Source organism: Penicilliopsis zonata (genome assembly GCF_001890105.1).
Source record: "Penicilliopsis zonata CBS 506.65 unplaced genomic scaffold ASPZOscaffold_4, whole genome shotgun sequence".
In the NCBI taxonomy this organism is placed as follows: domain Eukaryota; kingdom Fungi; phylum Ascomycota; class Eurotiomycetes; order Eurotiales; family Aspergillaceae; genus Penicilliopsis; species Penicilliopsis zonata.
The window spans coordinates 1,703,767-1,722,607 of record NW_019208914.1 but is presented as its reverse complement, the minus strand read 5'-3'; the positions used below and the strand labels follow the sequence as shown (position 1 = coordinate 1,722,607).

General features: G+C 53.7%; 10 protein-coding genes and 1 non-coding gene across 11 annotated transcripts; 6 read left to right on the top strand and 5 right to left on the bottom strand.

Moving 5' to 3' along the window:
• Window positions 1–306: 306 nt before the first annotated feature.
• ASPZODRAFT_62658 (hypothetical protein) lies at window positions 307–1,499 on the top strand (the record flags this gene model as incomplete). Its single annotated transcript, XM_022729096.1, has 4 exons — window positions 307–411; window positions 480–695; window positions 761–991; window positions 1,053–1,499. 4 exons carry the CDS (start codon window positions 307–309, stop codon window positions 1,497–1,499), a joined length of 999 nt encoding a protein of 332 aa, XP_022583253.1.
• Window positions 1,500–1,596: 97 nt separating this feature from the next.
• Window positions 1,597–2,717, bottom strand: ASPZODRAFT_14867 (hypothetical protein; the record flags this gene model as incomplete). Its single annotated transcript, XM_022725403.1, has 2 exons — window positions 1,597–2,612; window positions 2,669–2,717. The coding sequence occupies 2 exons, from the start codon at window positions 2,715–2,717 to the stop codon at window positions 1,597–1,599; spliced, it is 1,065 nt and encodes a 354-aa protein (XP_022583252.1).
• A 407-nt stretch (window positions 2,718–3,124) lies between these two features.
• ASPZODRAFT_14866 (hypothetical protein) lies at window positions 3,125–3,610 on the top strand (the record flags this gene model as incomplete). The annotated part of the gene is made up of 1 exon (XM_022725401.1): window positions 3,125–3,610. One exon carries the CDS (start codon window positions 3,125–3,127, stop codon window positions 3,608–3,610), a length of 486 nt encoding a protein of 161 aa, XP_022583251.1.
• Window positions 3,557–7,831, top strand: ASPZODRAFT_1663690 (hypothetical protein). The gene is made up of 6 exons (XM_022726756.1): window positions 3,557–6,316; window positions 6,368–6,595; window positions 6,663–7,019; window positions 7,093–7,634; window positions 7,687–7,759; window positions 7,813–7,831. The coding sequence occupies exons 1-5, from the start codon at window positions 3,722–3,724 to the stop codon at window positions 7,694–7,696; spliced, it is 3,732 nt and encodes a 1,243-aa protein (XP_022583250.1). The 5' UTR covers window positions 3,557–3,721; the 3' UTR covers window positions 7,697–7,759; window positions 7,813–7,831.
• Window positions 7,832–9,268: 1,437 nt separating this feature from the next.
• Window positions 9,269–10,167, top strand: ASPZODRAFT_130856 (hypothetical protein; the record flags this gene model as incomplete). The annotated part of the gene is made up of 4 exons (XM_022722616.1): window positions 9,269–9,370; window positions 9,430–9,491; window positions 9,550–9,834; window positions 9,907–10,167. Coding segments are annotated over 4 exons (623 nt in total), but the record flags the coding sequence as incomplete, so codon positions are not given.
• A 196-nt stretch (window positions 10,168–10,363) lies between these two features.
• Window positions 10,364–10,444, bottom strand: ASPZODRAFT_t57. Its single transcript has one exon. It is a non-coding gene; the product is annotated as a tRNA-Cys (tRNA).
• Window positions 10,445–10,448: 4 nt separating this feature from the next.
• ASPZODRAFT_1663000 (hypothetical protein) lies at window positions 10,449–11,916 on the top strand. Its single transcript, XM_022726750.1, has 3 exons — window positions 10,449–10,504; window positions 10,639–10,778; window positions 10,831–11,916. The coding sequence occupies exon 3, from the start codon at window positions 10,846–10,848 to the stop codon at window positions 11,797–11,799; it is 954 nt and encodes a 317-aa protein (XP_022583248.1). The 5' UTR covers window positions 10,449–10,504; window positions 10,639–10,778; window positions 10,831–10,845; the 3' UTR covers window positions 11,800–11,916.
• A 66-nt stretch (window positions 11,917–11,982) lies between these two features.
• ASPZODRAFT_130855 (hypothetical protein) lies at window positions 11,983–13,667 on the bottom strand. Its single transcript, XM_022722615.1, has one exon. The coding sequence runs from the start codon at window positions 13,645–13,647 to the stop codon at window positions 12,034–12,036; it is 1,614 nt and encodes a 537-aa protein (XP_022583247.1). The 5' UTR covers window positions 13,648–13,667; the 3' UTR covers window positions 11,983–12,033.
• A 749-nt stretch (window positions 13,668–14,416) lies between these two features.
• ASPZODRAFT_14861 (hypothetical protein) lies at window positions 14,417–15,246 on the top strand (the record flags this gene model as incomplete). The annotated part of the gene is made up of 4 exons (XM_022725397.1): window positions 14,417–14,695; window positions 14,777–14,971; window positions 15,023–15,099; window positions 15,150–15,246. The coding sequence occupies 4 exons, from the start codon at window positions 14,417–14,419 to the stop codon at window positions 15,244–15,246; spliced, it is 648 nt and encodes a 215-aa protein (XP_022583246.1).
• A 286-nt stretch (window positions 15,247–15,532) lies between these two features.
• On the bottom strand, window positions 15,533–17,365 carry ASPZODRAFT_61828 (hypothetical protein; the record flags this gene model as incomplete). Its single annotated transcript, XM_022729016.1, has 2 exons — window positions 15,533–15,769; window positions 15,821–17,365. Coding segments are annotated over 2 exons (1,782 nt in total), but the record flags the coding sequence as incomplete, so codon positions are not given.
• A 65-nt stretch (window positions 17,366–17,430) lies between these two features.
• ASPZODRAFT_158382 (hypothetical protein) lies at window positions 17,431–18,766 on the bottom strand (the record flags this gene model as incomplete). Its single annotated transcript, XM_022726355.1, has 3 exons — window positions 17,431–17,577; window positions 17,629–18,608; window positions 18,745–18,766. The coding sequence occupies 3 exons, from the start codon at window positions 18,764–18,766 to the stop codon at window positions 17,431–17,433; spliced, it is 1,149 nt and encodes a 382-aa protein (XP_022583244.1).
• Window positions 18,767–18,841: the final 75 nt, after the last annotated feature.

The window sequence follows — 18,841 nt, the reverse complement described above, 5'->3', positions numbered from 1 at the left end:
CTGCAACCAATTCTCATGCATTAAACCATGACTGTTTGAGATCTTCTTTTTATTGCCAGACTCCCGTGTCTAGGTAGGAAATATTCACTCCATTGACGCTTGAATCCGACATGCTCTCCTTCTGCGGTCGCCGGCAACGTGCTTGGCTTCCCCGCTACCAACAACTACACGACCACCACGAGCGTAGACTGTGTCGAATTCCTGTGATTATGTAGGCCCCCTCTTGATTCCTGGATCTAATGATTTATCTAACGGCTGCCTAGTCCCATTCTCCTTGTGCTCACTGTGCTCTCTGCAGGCGTGTTCATGATGGGCGGCGAGCAGCACGCAGAGTCGTACCTCGAGCTCAGCAACGTGCCGGGGTATTTTCTACAGGACGAGGAGGCAACGGATCCAGCCAAATTCGACTATGTATGATGGATATATATATATTATATAAAGAGCACTTTTATTAAGAGATATACGTGCTAATTCACTAGACGTCTAATTTCGGGCTCATCGAGCGCCCCTACGGCACAGACGCCGACTTCGATCCGGACGGGCGCCAGACGCAATGGCAACGCTTCGAACAGCATATCCGCCAGCTCAACGCAGAAAGCGATGCCACAACCTCGTATCGGGTCTTGTTTCTTGGTCGGCATGGCCAGGGGTACCATAACGTCGCGGAAGACTTTTACGGAACCGAAGCATGGGACGTACGTACTTCCACTTCACCTACCACGGTGGATTCGAACGAACGAAGAAACTAATATCTTCACAGTGCTACTGGTCTCTTCAGGAGGGAGACGAAAAGGGCACCTGGATCGACGCCCATTTGACCCCCCTCGGGGTCGCGCAGGCCCAAACCGCGCATTCCGCATGGGAAAGCCAGCTGGCGCAGGGGATCCCGATCCCCCAGTCCTTCTACGTCAGCCCATTGAACCGGTGTCTCGCGACGGCGAATGTGACTTTTTCAGGATTGAATGTTGGGTTTGAACCGATCATCAAAGAGGTGCACACTCCTACTATAAACAAAAAAAAAAAAACTTCAACCGACTGCTAATTATGCTTAGAACATCCGCGAGACAATCGGCCTACACACATGCGACAAGCGGTCGACCAAGGCCGAAATTGCAGCCGAGTACCCGCTCTACACTTTCGAGGAAGGGTTCACGGAAACAGATCCCCTCTGGGACGCACAATTGCGCGAGTCGAATTCCGCGCGCGACGCCCGCCTCCTCCAGGCTGTACGGGAGATCGTCGCCGGGGACTCGAACATTTTCATCTCCTTGACGGCCCATTCGGGCGCCATCACTAGTATCCTCAAGGTCACGGGCCATCGGCCATTTGCCCTTACCACGGGCGGGGTGATCCCCGTCGTGGTGATGGTGAGGAACGTACATGGCCGAGCACCCGTGATGGAGATCGAACCGCCGACGACAGCACCAAAGTGTATCGCAGAGGAGGAGGTCAAGCAGGGTGTACGCACGAGTGTGGAGATTGTAGGATTGGATGTTTGATTGGATTGATTGAATACTGTACATGCTGGTTATATAGTAAAGATAGCTTCTTAAAATACAAACGCCGATATGATCGCTGAACCCGAACAAAAGCCCCTTACCAGCTGTAATACTGACTCTGGCCCGTGATCTTGCGGTCCGGCAGGGCCGTCCACAGCTGATCTCTGCGCCGGCGCTGTTCCTTGGCATCACGATCCTGGCATTCGCGGATGCGCGTCTTCTCCTCCTTCAGCACCACCGACAACGAGGTATACGGGGGGCGGAGCATGTTGATCACGCCGCGGGCGCGGTGGTCGAAGTCTGCACCGTACGGCCCGCGGTTAACCCACGCCTGCTCGATGTAGATGGAGGTCGGGTCGGTGATGGTCTTGCGCTCCCCAGACTTGAGGGTGATGGTGGTGGGCTTGCCGGTCTTGCCGCTGGACAGACCCATACCGGCACGCACGGTGGCAACGTTCTTTGCATGCTTCAAGTGCTCCAGCACATCCTTGGCGGCCTTCTTCTTGCTGAACCGCATCTGCACAATCGCATCGTCGATATTCTTCCCGGCGATCTGGCGCGCCAGCGGGCCCAGCTTCTTGGTCGAGGTCTTGAACCAGTGCGACTTGGACAGCGACTCGCGCTCCGTCCGCATGATCTGTTCGGCCTTGCTCAGACGGCCCCGACGCCGGATCTCTCGGATCACCATCTTCTTCTCCCACCGCACTCGGGCGTGCGGCCGCGGGTCCAGCACCGAGCCCATGTTCGTGCGGTCCCGCTGTTCCAAGGTGCGGATAGCCTCGGCGGCCTCCTCCTCCGGCTGCACCTCCCCAGCGGCACCCTTCCGCGCGGGCGTCCGGCCCTTGGGGATCAGCTTCGGTGAGGTGTCATCCTCGGCGAAAATCGAATCGGCGCTCAGCGAGCCCTCTCGCTTTGCGGGTGTCGCCCGGCGGGCAACAGTCGGCTTGGCAGCACCTTTTCTCCCACCAAAGAAGAAGTTCTTGATCGACGACAGCGGTGAGTTGGTCACCGCAGATTCGGCCTTCGCACCGTGGTTCGAATTATCCTCCTCGGCGAGACGGGGGACCGTGTAGCTCAGCGGACGCCGGGGGACAACGAGGACACTGACCCGGGCTGAATCGTTAACCCACACTCCCTCCTCCGCGTAAAAAAGAATTCATTCCACATACCTGACCGGGCCAGTTGCCCATAATTAAACACAGAACCCATCGAAGCCATCTTCAGCTCAACCGACGGGGGAATGGGGGTTAGAAACACAAGCGTCCTGGGCACTTCGTCCTGAACGCTGTTGCTGCACGGAGAAAAAAGCTCCTGCCCTGCGCGAGTGGTTGTCCCGGCTGCCGTAGTTGCCTTGGTGCCTTGTGAATGGATGACTAAGATTTTTCTGGTGACTAATATCTGATGACTAATATTTGATGACTAATATTTGATGACTAATATCCTGCCTTATTGCCTGACCTCCCTGAGCTGTGCGTCTCCAGACATGAACAGGGGATTCGCGCACCCACCATCAGATTAGGGCGGACCACTAGTCGTCAGACCTGGTTTTTATCCCTCCAGACAGCTTCTCGTGTTCCTGACCTGCTCAGTGCTCAGGGCTGGCTCCTACCGCTGCGGTGGTTCCCATGCCGAGCTCGAGCTGTGCCAAACAACGGACGACCGTCATCTCCACCGCGCCGCTCCACCGACTCTCGTCGTCCGGCGGTCTTTGTTCCTCTTCTTTTCACGTCCGCCGCTCGCCCGTCACAGGAACCGCACCTCGCGAGATCAGGTTTCCCCCCCCCCATCTCCAGCATCACTGTGAGCTGCTTTCCGGGCTTCAAGGACGCGTCTTTCGACGCAGCAGGCCCAGAAAAAGCTGTTCCTCTGTCCGGAAATCCTTCCCGATCCATCCACCACCCTTGCTCGTCTCGTCCGACGACGTCGCATCCCCTCGTGCGTCCAACCGCCCATCCACGGTCGCGTCCTACGCCGAGAATCGTCCTGCACGCGACCCGATCGGACCTGGGAGGCGTCAGGTTGGGAGAAACAGGGCCAAGGGCGAAAAGAAGGCCCTCCTGGCCGAGGCAGGAATGGACTCGTTGATGAGGTATCTTCCGGGTTTGCTCTAGGTTGCTTCACATCGCTCTACCATCGAACTGTTTTTATCTTGAAAAGGGAAAGAAAGAAAAAAAGAAAGAAAAAAAGAAAAAACGCACACCTCTCGTTTCTATCGTTTCTTCATGATGGATATCAGCTCGCTGCTGTCCCCGCAGGAATCTGCATCGCAGTCCGGTCGGTCGACGCCCGCGAGCGCCAGTAATTCGGCCGCCGCGCCCGCCTCGCACTCGCCTCACAAGGCGGTTCGGCGAGCAAACTCGGGTTCCACAAGACAGGGAATGACCTCGTCACCTCTCGCGCAGCAGGTTCTGGCACCTGGGCGGCGGTCGGAGCCCCCCCCGCCCTCCAGCAGCCCGACCGTGGGACCCAATATGGGAGGAGGCAACGGAACGCCGCCCACAGCGGCCGAACAGGGCTCCGCGAGACAACCGTCAACGCCTGGCATGGATACGCTGGCCGATTTGGCTGCGATGCAGCATCATCAACCGCCGCCACGGACCAACGCCTCCATGATGCGCAACACCGAGTCGTATGAGAGCCAGCTCTCTCCCTCGACCATGTTCCCCAGTGTGAACCCCATCACGCACAACACGCCGACCCCGCGCTTCTCCTTTGATATCGCCATGGCTGAGGGCCCCGGGGAAAGCGCCCGCCGGAACTACGTGGCCACCTCACTGGTGCCAAATGCCCAGCGGCAGGCCACCGAGCTCTTCAATCAGATCCAGGAAAACCCCCATTCGCATGACGCCCACGTTCAGTTCATCAGCTTGCTGCACGCTGGCTTTGTCAACCATGTCTATCCGCCCTCCAACCCGGACGTCCACGGTGACCCTCGCAACTATGACCTGCTCCGGGACATGCGGACTGCGCGCGAGGAGATGGATAAACTGTTCGCCATGGGCGAGGAGCTCTGGGCCGAATGGATCCAGGACGAGAGCATGCTTGCCCAGTCCGTGAGCGAACGGATGGACGTTATGAGCCTGTGCCAGCGGTCCATCGAGGAGGAGTACGGAAGCACCAAGCTGTGGAGTATCTACGGGGAATGGGTGCTGCATCTTTACAACTCGTCCTTTGGTGACGCGAGTCAGAGTCACTGGAGCGAGCAAGATCGCCTGGTCGGCCGCGAAGCCTTCCAGTGGGAGCATGTCCTGGACGTCTGGCAACGCGGCGCCGAGGCCACCCGCTGGCGGATCAACGACAGCCACATGGTCTGGGATCGCTTCCTTGACCTGCTCGTGCAAGACGTCGCCCGCTCCCCGTCCCAGGGTAAAATCAACCATGTCAAAAGCACCTTTGACCTTCGTCTCCAAACGCCCCATGCCACCTGGGATCAAACCTTCCAGAAGTTCTCCGGCTTCATCAGCACCTACTACAGCGCCAACTACGAAGACATTATGGCCGAGACTGTGCGACACGCCGCCGACCCGAAACGAAAATACGACGACCGCCAGGATCTCGAGATGAAACTGCGAGCCGCCGTCGAAGCCGGCGACCGCACCCAAGAGTGGTACCTCTACTCCGAGTACATCGAATGGGAGTGCAGCCAGAACCGGCGCAAGGGTTTCTTCAGCTTCCATTTGGTCAATGCCGTCTACCAACGTGCGGTGCTGCGCTTCCCGACCGACGTCAATCTCTGGGAAGACTACATCATGTTCCTCATCGACGAGTCAATGCACGGCCACGTCTCTATTCAGACAATCTCCACCCTCGATCGGGCCACCCGCCACTGCCCCTGGTCTGGAAACCTGTGGTCTCAGTACCTCCTCAGCTCCGAAAGGGAAGGGCTGTCCTTCTCTAAGATTGCCGACATCAAGCACAAGGCGACCAGCACCGGTCTTCTCGATGCGGGCGGAATGGAGGAGGTACTTAAAGTCCACACGACCTGGTGCAGCTACCTCCGCCGACGAGCTTTCCTGCCCGAGGGAACCGACGAAGATCTCGACGTCGCAGAGGTAGGCATTCGCTCGGCCATCGAAAATGTCCAGGAGCTCGGGGAGAAGAAATACGGCAAGTCGTATCAGGGCGACCCGTACTTCCGGCTCGAGCGCATCTACATCCGCTATCTCAGCGAGAGCGGCAGTTGGGACAGCGCGCGCGAGACCTTCAAAGGCCTGGTACCTCGGCGAGGCAACAGCCACGAGTTCTGGCTAACTTACTACGCATGGGAGCTCATCTCGTGGAGTAAGTTCGTCCAGGGCGAGGCCACCGCCGACGCCGCCAGACGCACGCCCAACCCCAGCTACGCGACAGCAGTTCTCAAGCAGGCTCTCCGCAGAACCGATCTTGACTGGCCGGAGAAAATCATCCAGACGTATCTGGCTCACTGCGAAGACTATGAAGACATGGACGAGCTCCAGCAGGCTGTGCTAGAAACCCGCAAGGTCATGAAGGCATACAATGCGCGACGTGAGAAAGCAGCCAGAGAACCAGCCACCGCTACTGCCTCCCAGCACCAGCACCAGCCCCAGGAGAACCAGCACCAGCCGGGCCCAGCCGAGGCCGTCGCCCACGCCGAAAAGCGGAAACGCGAAGATGAGAGGGAAGCGAACGGGGTGCCAAGCAGCAAGAAACCGCGGCCAGAGGATACGGAGGTCATCCTTCAGACCACGGAAGCAGAACCGGTCGCGCTACGACGAGACCGTGAAAACGCAACTGTTGTGGTCAAGAACTTGCCGCACCGTATCTCCGAGCACAAAGTGCGCCAGTTCTTCCGTCATGTAAGTATTCTCCGGGGCGTTCTGTGCGTTGGTAATACTAATAATGTGCAGTGCGGTACAATCAACAGCGTCAAGATGATTCCCGGCGAGGATGCAAATTCCGAAACAGCGATGATCGAGTTTGAATCCAGGGATGATGCTTTGGTTGCTCAGACGCGCGACAAGAAGATCCTCGAGGGGAACACCGTCGAGATTCGAATTGGTTCTGGGTCTACGCTGTTCGTGACGAACTTCCCTCCCACCGCGGATGAGCAATATATCCGTGACCTCTTCCGACCCGTGAGTTCAAAATACCATTTACTCCAATCCTGACAGGTATCAATATGCTAATTTAAACTTCTCTTAGTATGGTGAAATTGTTGATGTGCGCTTCCCCTCGCTCAAGTATAACACCCATCGCCGATTCTGCTACGTACAGTTCCAAGAGGCTTTCGAGGCAGAGCACGCAACCAAGCTTGATGGGACTACGCTGGAGAAAGGGTTACAACTCGTGGCCAAGATCTCAGACCCCTCGCAAAAACAGGACCGTCAAGGCCCGATGCACGAAGGACGGGAAATCCACGTTTCCAACCTCGACTGGAAGGCGACCGAGGAGGATGTCAAGGAAGCGTTTTCCCGATTTGGTCGGGTTGAAGTTGTACGCATCCCCCGCAAGGTGGATGGCGGCAGTAAGGGATTTGGGTACATTGTGTTTTCTACCAAGGTGAGCTCCATTTTTACAACAAGGATTTGATCAACTTCCGTGCCAGGTTACTAATCATGTTGTGTTCCTACAGGAGGAAGCGACAGCAGCACTAGCCATGCACAAGCAAGAGTTCCGATCACGGCCTTTGCAGGTGAAACTCTCTGCGCCGTTGGCCGCCAAACGCATTGCGACGAGCATCATCTCTCGGGTCGAACCGTCGGAGTCCCCACCGGTCGAGCTTAATGGGACGCGCACGTCCTCGGCCGAACCGGTGGCGCCCACGGGGGAGCGGGCTGCACGCACCCTGGGGCTGATGAACATCCCTGACACGGTGAACGACGCTCGGATCCGAACCCTGGTGGAGCCGTTTGGAAAGCTGGTGAAGGTCATCCTGCGGCCGGACCACCAGGGGGCGATTGTGGAGTTTGCCGACGTGCACAACGCGGGCAAAGCGTCCTTGGGTCTGGAAGGCCACGAAATCGCGCCGGGACGCCCGATCCATGTGGGCACGGTGCCGGAGATGCTGAAACAGTCTGCGGACCGCAAGGTGGACCGTGTCCCCGTGCTGAAACACCACCACCACAAGGAGGGCCAAAACAAGGGCACGCCAGGCGGCTTGTTCCCGGCGACGGGGCCGATCAAGCGCCCAACGCAGCCGGGGGTCAAGGGCGGACGGCGCGGCGGACTCGGGATGATGAAGCGCGGAGGAGGCATGTCGGCGTCGAGCCTGCCACGCCGCGACAGGACAGAGGAGACCGGTAGCAATAACAACAACAACAACAACAACAACAACAACAAGCCGGGGGGTGATGACAATGACGCAACGACAAAACACAACAACGTTGATGATAGGAAAAAAAGCAACGACGATTTCCGGGCCATGATCCAGCGGAGTCGGGCGGAGTGAAGAGATGCTGATGAGACCGGTGCATTTTTTTGCGATGACAGGGGCGTTTTCTTCGTGCCTTTCTTCTTTTCCTCCTCCTCCTCCTCCTTCTTCTTCTTCTTCTTCTTCTCCTTTTATTCTTCTTCTTTTTTTTTTTTTAGCGGGTTCTGATGTCTTGTCTGCCCTCCATAATACGGCCATACCCTCCTGGATGATGCATCTATACTCTCTGTGTAGATTATGTTACTCTTCTTCTTCTTCTTCTTCCGTTTGCTGTCAACCTTCCATTTTTCTGTCCCTTTTATGTTTTGTTTCCCTTGCTTCGCATGTCAGTTTCTTTCGGAAGACTTAATGCCAATAAACAGTCTGTGTTTCGACCAGAGCCAGACTGTTGCTTTTCTGTCCCCCTTCTGCTGACTGTCTTTTTTAACCTTCTTGTGTCGCATACAGCCACAGATGAGCTGATGGTTCTACGGCTTTGATACTCTATGCGTTCGCTGTACTTATTAATCGATTTCAGCCTGTTGGCAGACATGTTGCAGATTCCCTACTCGTAGCAGACAAACCTGATAGATGATTGTCACATTGGCTCTGAGGTATTACTGAACTGAGACTCGAGAGTAGTATTTTTATGTAGCTCCTATAGGGCTTCAACAACAGTATTAGCATCCTTGTTTATTGAAGAGAAGATCTCTATTCATATATGACGATTCGTATAGTTGGTCCAACAAGGAACATATATCTGATGACGTCATCGCAGAGTCAAGAGGAGATCCATCGAATATATCAGGTATTCATTAATCTCTCTTGACATCTTCCCATCATTTAGACCGTTTTCATTGTCTCTGGTTACTCTTGGATACCAAGACATACCCCACGACGGTCAGACGCACTTCCTTGGCCTTGTTGGATGCGCCATTTTCTGCAGCAAGTCAACGGTGTGCAAAGAACAGGGAATAGGAATAACCTGGATGTGAGATTATTACACTTTGACTCTAGGGAATTGACTAGTGGAAATTGACTAGAGGAAATCGACTCCAAGAAAACAATAAAACGACTTGTTCAGGTGACTTGGGAAGTTGTGGCCTGAGGATCAATCATTCCACCTTATCCTCCATCCCTGGGAATCTTCTCTCTCTCTCTCTCTCTCTCTCTCTCTCTCTCGTCATATAAACAAACACTCGCCTTGTCAATTTGACCGCCACGGAAGTCTCTTCCCCCTTGACAGATCCCCTCACTTCTACATTCTGCATTCTGCACGCTCAGGCCACTTTTCCCACTTAACAGCCCCCAGATAAGATCATCCCGCTAGGCATCACTATAAATCTGTCCACCCGGCACTTGCACTCGTTGTCGGTTTTTTTTCTCTCTTCTCTGGTCAAGATGGATTTCCGTCTCGTCCCGCGGGGCGAAGATAGAAATTACACAGGGTTTCTCACCAAGACCATCGTCTACGTCAGCACGTTGGTCATCTTTCTTGCGTGTACGTCGTGTTTTGTACCCCCCTCCCCCGCTTAATCTCGAGACTAAATCTAGCAACAGCATTCGGTCTGACTTTGAGCTCGATCATCGTTCCTAAATGGGCTACCTATGACAGCGACAAGGTGTGATATTCTATCTTGGAGAGGTACGAAGTATATATGCTGACAGGCATCTCTACAGCTCCATATCGCCTACGGGTTACACCGCCGCTGCTCCTCCCTTACCAACGTTTGCGAAAGCTTCCCGCAAAAGGATGACTGCCACGGCGAAGACCGGTACTTCTGTTCCATGTGGCGCTCGGTCGGCTTCCTCATGTCCTTCGCCATCGTCCTACAGGGCATGTGTCTGGTCGCATACCTCATCATTCTCTCCGGAGGCAAACGGTTGCGCGAGTCCGGGTGGAAGATTCTCAGCCTGCTGCTCATCCTCGGCGTTCTGGTCCAGGCCGCCAGCATGTCGATTGTGGTATGTTTTTTTTTTTTTTTTTTTTTTCAGATTCCTCCCTGCCATGGGGGCTGACCATACTGAATGATTTAGGCTTACCTGTACGATAACGAACACCGTTTCTTTGTCGGCTGGAAGCTCGGCGAGTCCTGGATCTACTGCACTGTCAGCTGGTGCACTGGGCTGCTCTGCACCGCCGCCATCATTGCCGCTGGCCGCACCCTGCCGTCAGAGGGTGGGTACGAGTTGATTCCAGACAATTCTTGATCTTTTTGGTTTTCTTTTTCTGTCTTTCTTCATAATGGCTGGTCCATTTTACGTCGGATATTTGCGCGGTATACTAGTCTTTGGTAGTTGGGTGTATATCGGCGTTGAGTCATGTATACTGGGTGATTTATATCATAGTTTAGTATCATTTGAATCACAATAATAATAATATTGGAGAATCGATATAAAGTAGCAATACTCAACAATCAAGGATGAGGAAGAAGAGAAAAATAGAAAATAACCGTCAGACAGTCAGTCAATTTGTTGTAAAACAAAAAAAAAAAGCTCCAGACGCGATTCGAACGCGTGACCTAAGGATAGTAGCAAACTGCAATCCCACGCGCTACCACTGCGCCACTGAAGCTGACAGGAAGTCTTCTTCTTTGATATATATTCCACGCGCGCCAGCAACCAGTGCCCCTCAGTAAGTAATCCCTTCCCCTCCAGTGGTCCAGAGAGATTCTGGATAGAACGAACCATCTTCCTACCCACTTCGGGCAAGTTTAAGCGCACATTGAATCCGTTGATATCTGGATCCTAAGACCTGATAACTAGCAGACTACTCAGGACTCAGACTCCACCCAAGTTCCTCCGTCGCCCTCGCTTATTTCTTTCGGCTCCTGGGGACTTGTTATCCTGCCAGCCGATTCGTTAGGCCATCGCCGACGTCCTTTCCCCGCTTGTGGGTATATAAGAAGGTAGTGTTTACCCATCTAACAGGTAACTGCTGAGTATTTACTAAGGCTCTAGAACCTAGCGTAAGTAATGGAAGGCCTCACACCCGAGCAGATCGCCTCGTTCCACGAGAATGGCTTCCTGGTGCTGCCCTCGTACCTGTCAGCAGAGGAGATCACCTCGCTGATGGGCGAGACGACGAACCTCCTGGAGAACTTCGACCTGGACTCACACCCGCTGACGCGGTTCACGACGGGAGACGACGAGGCGGACAAGACGGTCAAGCACGTCGGAGACGACTACTTCCTCTCTTCGGGCGACAAGATCCGCTTCTTCTTCGAGCCGGACGCCTTCTCGCCCACGCCCGACCCGGCGACGGGTCGTCCCACGCTGCTGAAGCCGAAACACCTCTCCGTCAACAAGATCGGCCACTCGCTGCACTCGCTCTCCGAGCCCTTCAAGGCCGTCAGTCTCACGGCGCGCAACGCCGCCATCGCCCGCTCGCTGGGCTTCCACGACCCGCGCGTCCTCCAGAGCATGGTCATCTGCAAACAACCCAGCATCGGCGGCGCGGTCCCCTCCCACCGCGACTCCGAGTTCCTCTACACCAACCCGCCCAGCGCCGTGGGCTTCTGGTTCGCCCTCCAGGACGCAAAGCCGGGCAACGCAACCCTAGGCTTCTGGAAGGGCAGCCATAAGGGTCGCAACGGGGGACACATCACTCGCCGCTTCGTGCGTGCCGCCCCGGAAGTGGGGGGCACCGAGTTCGTCCCCAACGAGGGTCCCAGTCTGCCGCGCGGAGCAGAAGAGGAGGAACTCCGCAAGGAATCCGACGACGATCTCGAGGTGCTCACTGTCCCCGCCGGCTCGCTGGTCATCATCCACGGCAACGTCCTGCACAAGAGCGAAAAGAATACCAGTCCCAACAGTCGCTATGCGTATACCTTCCACGTCATCGAGGGCGCCGATGGCTGGGAGTACGATGAGCGGAACTGGTTGCAGCCCCCGGAGAGTGGTGAGGGCTTCTCCAGGCTGTACAATTAGAAACAGTTATACTCCCATATAAATACGTGTATAGATGTATGCTTTCAGTGTAATCTTCATGGTGGTTCTATCTAGTACATAACTGGAGGCCTAACACCATCGCTTGCTAATCATAACTCCGTAAAACTCCGGGTATCCAGCGATATACTGCTCCTCAGACCAGACACAAGCCTGGAAACTTGTTTTTTTTTTTTTTTTTTTTTGGTTGATACTCATGATTTATGAGTTCCCCTATTACAGCATGTCGAGCATCCCCCGGGTCTGGAAAGCCTGCTGGGCCATTTCGACCTCGGCGCGCACGCGCTGGTGCAGTTTTTCGACCAGCTTGTCGATCTGGGCCGACTGGCCCAAATCCTTGGAGTAGATGTCCAGCACCGCCATGGCGACCTCGACGCTGAGGTCCACCAGCCGCGGCTCCGCAATGTGCTTGTACACCCAGCGCAGCACGGGCTGCAGCGTCTCCTCGTCGCGATCCCGCAGCGAGGCCGCCAAAGCAGACCGGTGCCGCAGGGCTGTCAGGAGTGTCAGCTGGGCGGTCTTGTCCGCCGAGGCCAGCACTTGGTCTAGAGCTTGGCCGTACCGACCCTTGCGCAGGTCGTGCTCCCACGCCTGCTCCTTCTTGCGTTTCCGGGCATCCTGGCCCTCGATGACGATCTCGGCGCCCTCGCCGATGAAATCGCGCCCGCGCAGCCGCTTCTCCCACCCGCTGCCGCGCTTCTTCTTCGCCATCTTCCGGTCGTGCTCCTCCAGCTTGCCATCTAGTAGGGCCTGCATCTCCTTCTTCCGTTCCCGTTCGCGCACTTTCTGTTGGCCAGACAGCCGCGTCTTGATCGACAGCAGACCGGACTGCATCCCCACGGCGATGTGCTTGTCTTCCTGCGTCGGGCCGCTGGTGATGGCCTGCAGCGACAGGATCGGTGACGGGTACTTGGACCCGGCCACCACGTTCCACCCGGTCGTCTCAAACACCTTCATGTGGCCGTCGAGCCCACCGCTGAGCAGCCGCTCGCCGTTCGACGCCAGACACATCGTCGTCACCGTCTTCTGGTGGCTCTGGATCATGTGCATCGGCCGCCCGGCCACAATGTCCAGCACGGCAATCTTGTTGTCCGCCGAGGCCAGCACCGTCGTACCCGACAGCATGGGGAGCACGTTCTCGATCGGCGCCCCCATCTTGAACACCATCGCGGCCCGGTTTTCCACTCTCGGATCCCACAGCCGGACCGTCCGGTCGTAACTGCCCGAGACCACGACACTGGACGACGCCAGCGAGCCCGGCATGAAACTTCCACTGCGTACATAGTCTGTGTGTCCCACGAACGTCCGTGCACTCGAGTCACCGGGGAGATCCCACAGTCGCACGGTCCGGTCGTCGCTGGCCGTGAGGATCGTGGTCGGGTCGCTGGGCGAGAATTTCGCCACCCAGACCGGCTGCTTGTGTTCCTTCCACGTCTTCAGAATCGCCCGCGAGCCCACGTCGAATACCTGGAGCGTGCCGCTGTCGTCGCCGGTGACGAGCACACGGCCGTCCGGGCGCACATCGGTGCCGCGTACTGTGTCGTCGAAGCGGGTGATTGTCCGCAGGAGTTTCCGTGTGCGAATAGAGTAAATCTGGACCCGGGCGCCCGTCGTGATTGTGAACACATCCGGGGGCTGCGTGAGCGAGGGGAAGGCGGACGCAGTCGTCGGCGCGGCGGGCTGGGTGATGAGGCTAATGGGGCTGTTGGCGGGCGAGGGGATCAGCAGGGGGTTCTTAAAGGTCTTCCAGTACTGCTGCTCCGGCGTCAAGCGTGTTGACGGCAGCGCAGGCAGCCTGACCTGCGGAAGAGAGAGAACGGGGGCCGCCATGTTGTTCGACGTTGGAGGATGTCCGGGTGGAGGTGAAGCTGCGACGGGATTTTTTTTTGATGTATCTCCAAATATGGAATAGCGTAGACACAGGATATCCCAGTCACGTGTGACTGCTTAGTCACATCACATGATCCGGAGTCACATGTTTTATGCCTCAGGCCGAAATGACGACGACATCATCCCAACTCCTGCAGCAGACATTCTTGGTGATTCATCTCTCCTGAAGCTATTCCAACGCCAGGCCAGCTGGAGAGACAGCAGTAGTCTCTCCAGACTGTGTAAACAAAGAAAATATGGTACCAACGGCGAACTACTCCCTCTCTCCTGTCGCATCTCGAGTTGATTCCAACCAACTGCTATCTTTCAGGAGACAACCTGCCTCAGACTACGTATTTGCTCTAGACGATAGAGTAATACGAAAAGCAATGCAAACTGTCAAGCTCGTATTGCGTTGAAAAGGGCCACTTCTACGAGCTCGAGTCGGACGGATGAACCGTGGTTCGCAGAGGCTCAAATCTTATCTTGCTATACAAATCGACCAGCCTCATATGTCAGGATTAAAGTATACCTCCCATGGACAAGTCTAGGCGCCGGCCGGATCAGTATAGATGCTGAATAGGGTAAGATCTCATGATCCAGTCTACCGTGGTTCGTGCTATCATCTATATAACTAGCTTCGGTGTCTAGAAGAGCTGAGAGCTTTTTCGACTTGGGTCTTTCTGTCATTCAACAACTTCTATTGTTATCCTCAAGGAAATATAAAGAAATGCAGACCTGGGCAATTGTCTTCTACCTCCTCTTCCGCATCGGGGAGATCATCGGCTCGGCCATCGTGGTAGGCATCCTCGGCCGCTTCCAGCATTTCGTGGACGCAGCCCCCCACGGACACAATGACAGCCGCATCATCTACAGCCTGGTGATTGCCAGTCTCAGCCTGGCTGCGTCGTTGATCATGGTCTTCCCCTGGATCAGATTCTTCTATGCCTTCATCCTTGACTTTATCTTCTTTATTCTCTGGATCGTCGCTTTTGGCCTCATGGCGAATGTAAGGGCCAATTCAATCGGACGAAAATATATCCAACTATATCATGCACATGAATAGCTAATATCCCTTTCTATCGTCTAGTTGACTGTCTCCGGAGGCTGCCATTCCACCTGGTACGTGACAGACTGGGGCTACTACTGGGGTAGATGGTGGACCGTCTATCCCACCGGCAACGTCACGACAACTGTCGTCGGCACGCATAACTGTGGCGATTGGAGAGCCAACCTGGCCTTCACTTTCATCACGGCGTTGTTATACTTCTGCAGTGCGGTATTGGTATGGTCTCACTCAGCAGATGATGTATGTCTGTATATACTGACGGTTCAGGGAATTGCGGTTGTTGCCTTCCACCGCTCAGAAAGGAGAGACCAAATAGAAAGAAACGAGAAGAGAGGAGTGACGGCGTAAGTACCATCAATAGCCAGATCATAATACTCAACTAATCTCTGGATAGGGATGGTCTGGAGCAAGGTCCCCAGCAGACTCCTCAATCAGCTCCCCAACCAGTTCCCCATGCAGCTCCTCAGCCAGTTCCTCAGGCGCAGGTCTAGCTGTGGTTCTCAATCTAGAGGGGAATTCTATTTCACATTTCACAAGGATGTCTTCAGAAACACGTTTTTCAAAACTACACTGCGGACAACTTGATACTGACTTACTTCTAATCGAGCATTGATCCGATGCTAATCCGTTATTATCCAGTCAAAAGCAAGCTTGATACTTAACATATAGTCTATCCAAAATACCTATCTTCATACTACTAGTTAATAGCAATACAAAAATGATACCAATTGTAGTATTTCAGGAACCTAAAAGTGACTTGCAGTATTATAGTATCTGTCAGTTCCTTTTCTTCCTTCGTATGAACCGGGCCCAGCCGCCATAGAACTTGGGCAAGGATCTGACTGAATGCAATGCGTCGCGTTTATCCTTTTTGCAGACAGGACTTCTTCGTGGCGCAAATGGAAGGGTCCTGCTGTAAAGTTGAAGAGGTGCTTCTGTTAGAATATCGAGGTTGCGTTGGGTAAACCGGATCAAGCTCTTGATGAGAATGGATACCCCAGACCTTTTATTTTGCTTTACAGCCATTAGAGATGAATTACTTTGCGCTCTGTTGATGGGACTTACTATAGTGAGGGAATCTAAGCACCTTAGTGCCTCCAGTGCATCATGGCCTTTTCCCATCCAGTTCAATGCCTCGAGCCAATGAAGTAAATGCTCATTAATAAATTGATAAATGGTATCATTTTCTTGAACCACATAGCCAGACTGCTGGAGGTGTTTTACCCAGTAAAGACATGCATACTGAACCTCTGGAGGAAGCAAATGCTCGATTCGAAGTTGGTCTGGCGTTCTGTCAAAGATGCCAGATGCCTCTAGACCACAAATGTCTCGTTTGAGAGTTTGTGATAACAGCTGAAGACATCCATCCAGCAATGTCCGGTGGGCTTGCTTCTTGTCCACATGAAATTCCATATCGGTGCATCTATTTGCATCGAGGAGAAAGCCCCGAAGCGAGGGATGATGCAGCCGAAATACTGTTCGTTTCTCGTCTTTACCTTCTGGGACGTCTAAAATGGCCCGGATGTTTCTCAAGAGCTCGTGTACTTCAATTTCAGCTTTCTTATCCGGATTCACCTCCATAATCTTATAAAGGGAGTGAGGAGACATCTGCTCGAAGAGGACCACTATACTGCCGAGATATTGTCTCAGAGAGTAGCAGCAAACGCGCCGCTCCTCATCAGACCAATTGGCAGGAATAGAGTCTCGAAGGACTGTGATATAAATGTCGTCCAGCGAACCTTCTGGTGAGTTTGGACATATATCGTTGTCGAGCACCTTTCGAAGCCTTCGCTCAGCGAGTGCTCCTCCCCCGCTGGTGACGTATCGAGAAGCAGTCGCGGCCCATATAAAGAGACCGCTTGCCATCTGGACTAAGCGGTTGATGCGTTCTGTTCCTGGCCAGTCAGGTCTTAGTTTTGCGAGATGATGTTCTAGAAACTTTAGGATATCTCGTTCAACAATGTCGGTAGCAATGTTATGCAGCACAATGGAATGAGACTGGCATCCCGGTCCACTAGCCGGCTGAAAGGAAGGATCAAGATTTGGTCTGCTTGTGACGAGAACTCGCAGGTGATTTGATTGGTTTTCGAAAAGTATTGTTTGTATGTCACGGATTCTGCTTTCTTCGCACTCGTCCAGCGCATCAATAACCAAAATATAGGGGGCCTTGCCTTCATCATCTGGAAGGTCTGACATAGGCTTTAAGATCAACTGATGCCATTGATCAGACAGAGACTTGTTCACGATATCTCGATCTTTCTCAAGCGTCTTGCAGATCGAATCTTTGATCAGGGAAGATTTTTGTGCGAGTTGATATGCGACAGTGGCGACAAATTTCATCGCAGATTCAGAGTTTCCTTTGCCTTTGCTGAAAAGGAACGACGCTCCTAGACGGCCTTTCTCCTCGTATTTCCGGGCCACAGTCACACCGATGGTCGATTTCCCAGTTCCTGCCCATCCACTCAGCCAAAGTAGAGGCTGTTCTTGATCACTGTCCGCCCATTCGTATATTTCCTGCAGCAAGGCCTCTCGTGTCCCTTCAAGACACAGATCTTGTTTTCGCTCGATGTTATTGAAGATGGCTTCAGGTACATAAGGCAAACTCTCGAGAGCATCATATACTCTTCTGTAGATGGCTTTAGTGATGGATTACCACAGTGTAGAGAGTCGGAAACTCACTGATTGAAGATAGCTCCCTGGGCGTTTACAATACCGCCTTGAATGGCGACCATTGAGCCGTAGCTGGTGAAGCTCGGGGATGGATCGGGTGATACTACTTGACCTAGAAGCTTCGTCCTTTCTGAATTCTTCCCTCCATTGCTCTTTTATAGTGAGTAATCTTCTCTTGAAACTGGCTCATAACATGGACTTACCACTCGGTTTCGTGAAGGCCGCTGCTGACTGCGCCTATCCCAGAGCTCCAAAGTTGCTTGGGCACAAGCAGCAGCAGTGGCGGCTGCGTATAGTTGCCACTTTTTGTTTTTATGACTGTCTGCATAATCACAGACTCCCTTGACCATGAAACACGGAAGGAGCTCCCAGATCCCTGCACTTTCCATCTCAAAAGCTATGACATTCTCTTGTCTCGCGATTTGGTCCCGATACATGCCACATTTTATCACTGCGTCCCCAGATGCAACTGAGCCGAAGTGGATGGCTGGATTTTGTCCTTGTCGAGCGCGAGGCCTTTCGCGTGCCAGCAACTCGGGGTCACAGCCTAGCAGCTCACACGGGGACTGCCTTGCTACGGAACAGGTCTGACCCTCATGGCATCCGCAGTCTTGGGTATCATGGTGCTGGTGAAGGTAGTCGGGTGGAAAAAGCTTGTCTTCATGAGCCCCGGGATATTTGACCTCTTCAAAACCAGGCCTTTCAAGCAAGGAAATGAGATTCTTGGACGTCTTCTCTCCAAGTATTTTCTTGTTGTCTTCGATATTTTCAAGAAATAACCGGATTTCCAGGCCTGTTTCCCTCAGATTGTTAGACACGGTATTTTTTCTTTCGAAGCCCTCGGGATACTGTTTCCCAAAGTCAGACTGCACCACGTTCTTGCTGATGATGATATCGCCGAGCACAATTTCTGAATTATCCAGCCCATTCGGCACCCCACCACAGATTCCCACCAGAAGCACCAGTTTCAAATCAATGAAACTTGATCGTAAGCTTGACGCTATATTTGCTGCATTCACCTTGCCCATTCCAGGCATATACGCCAGCACGACTTCATGGCGTCCAATCCTGCCTATTGTGTATGAGAATTCAAATATTGATGCTCTTTCGCTTTGAGAAGCTTCAATATCCAAATTATCGCCTTCGTATATCTCATCGAAGACACCTTGAACAGCCTCACCCTCTATGGGCAAGGCAGTCAAGATCCCCACCTCCAAAATCCTTTCCCCGACATTGGATTCAGGTAACATAATCGTGCGAGGGAAGATAATGAGCCAGAAGTAAATCAATAGATAAAGTCCTTAGTGATAAAAAATCACCTGGTATCATGAGCAGGGCCATGACTAGTACCGAGTATTTTAACGACTACTCTATTTTCTCTAGCTCCTATGAAGGGGCCAGTGGTGTTTCATTAAG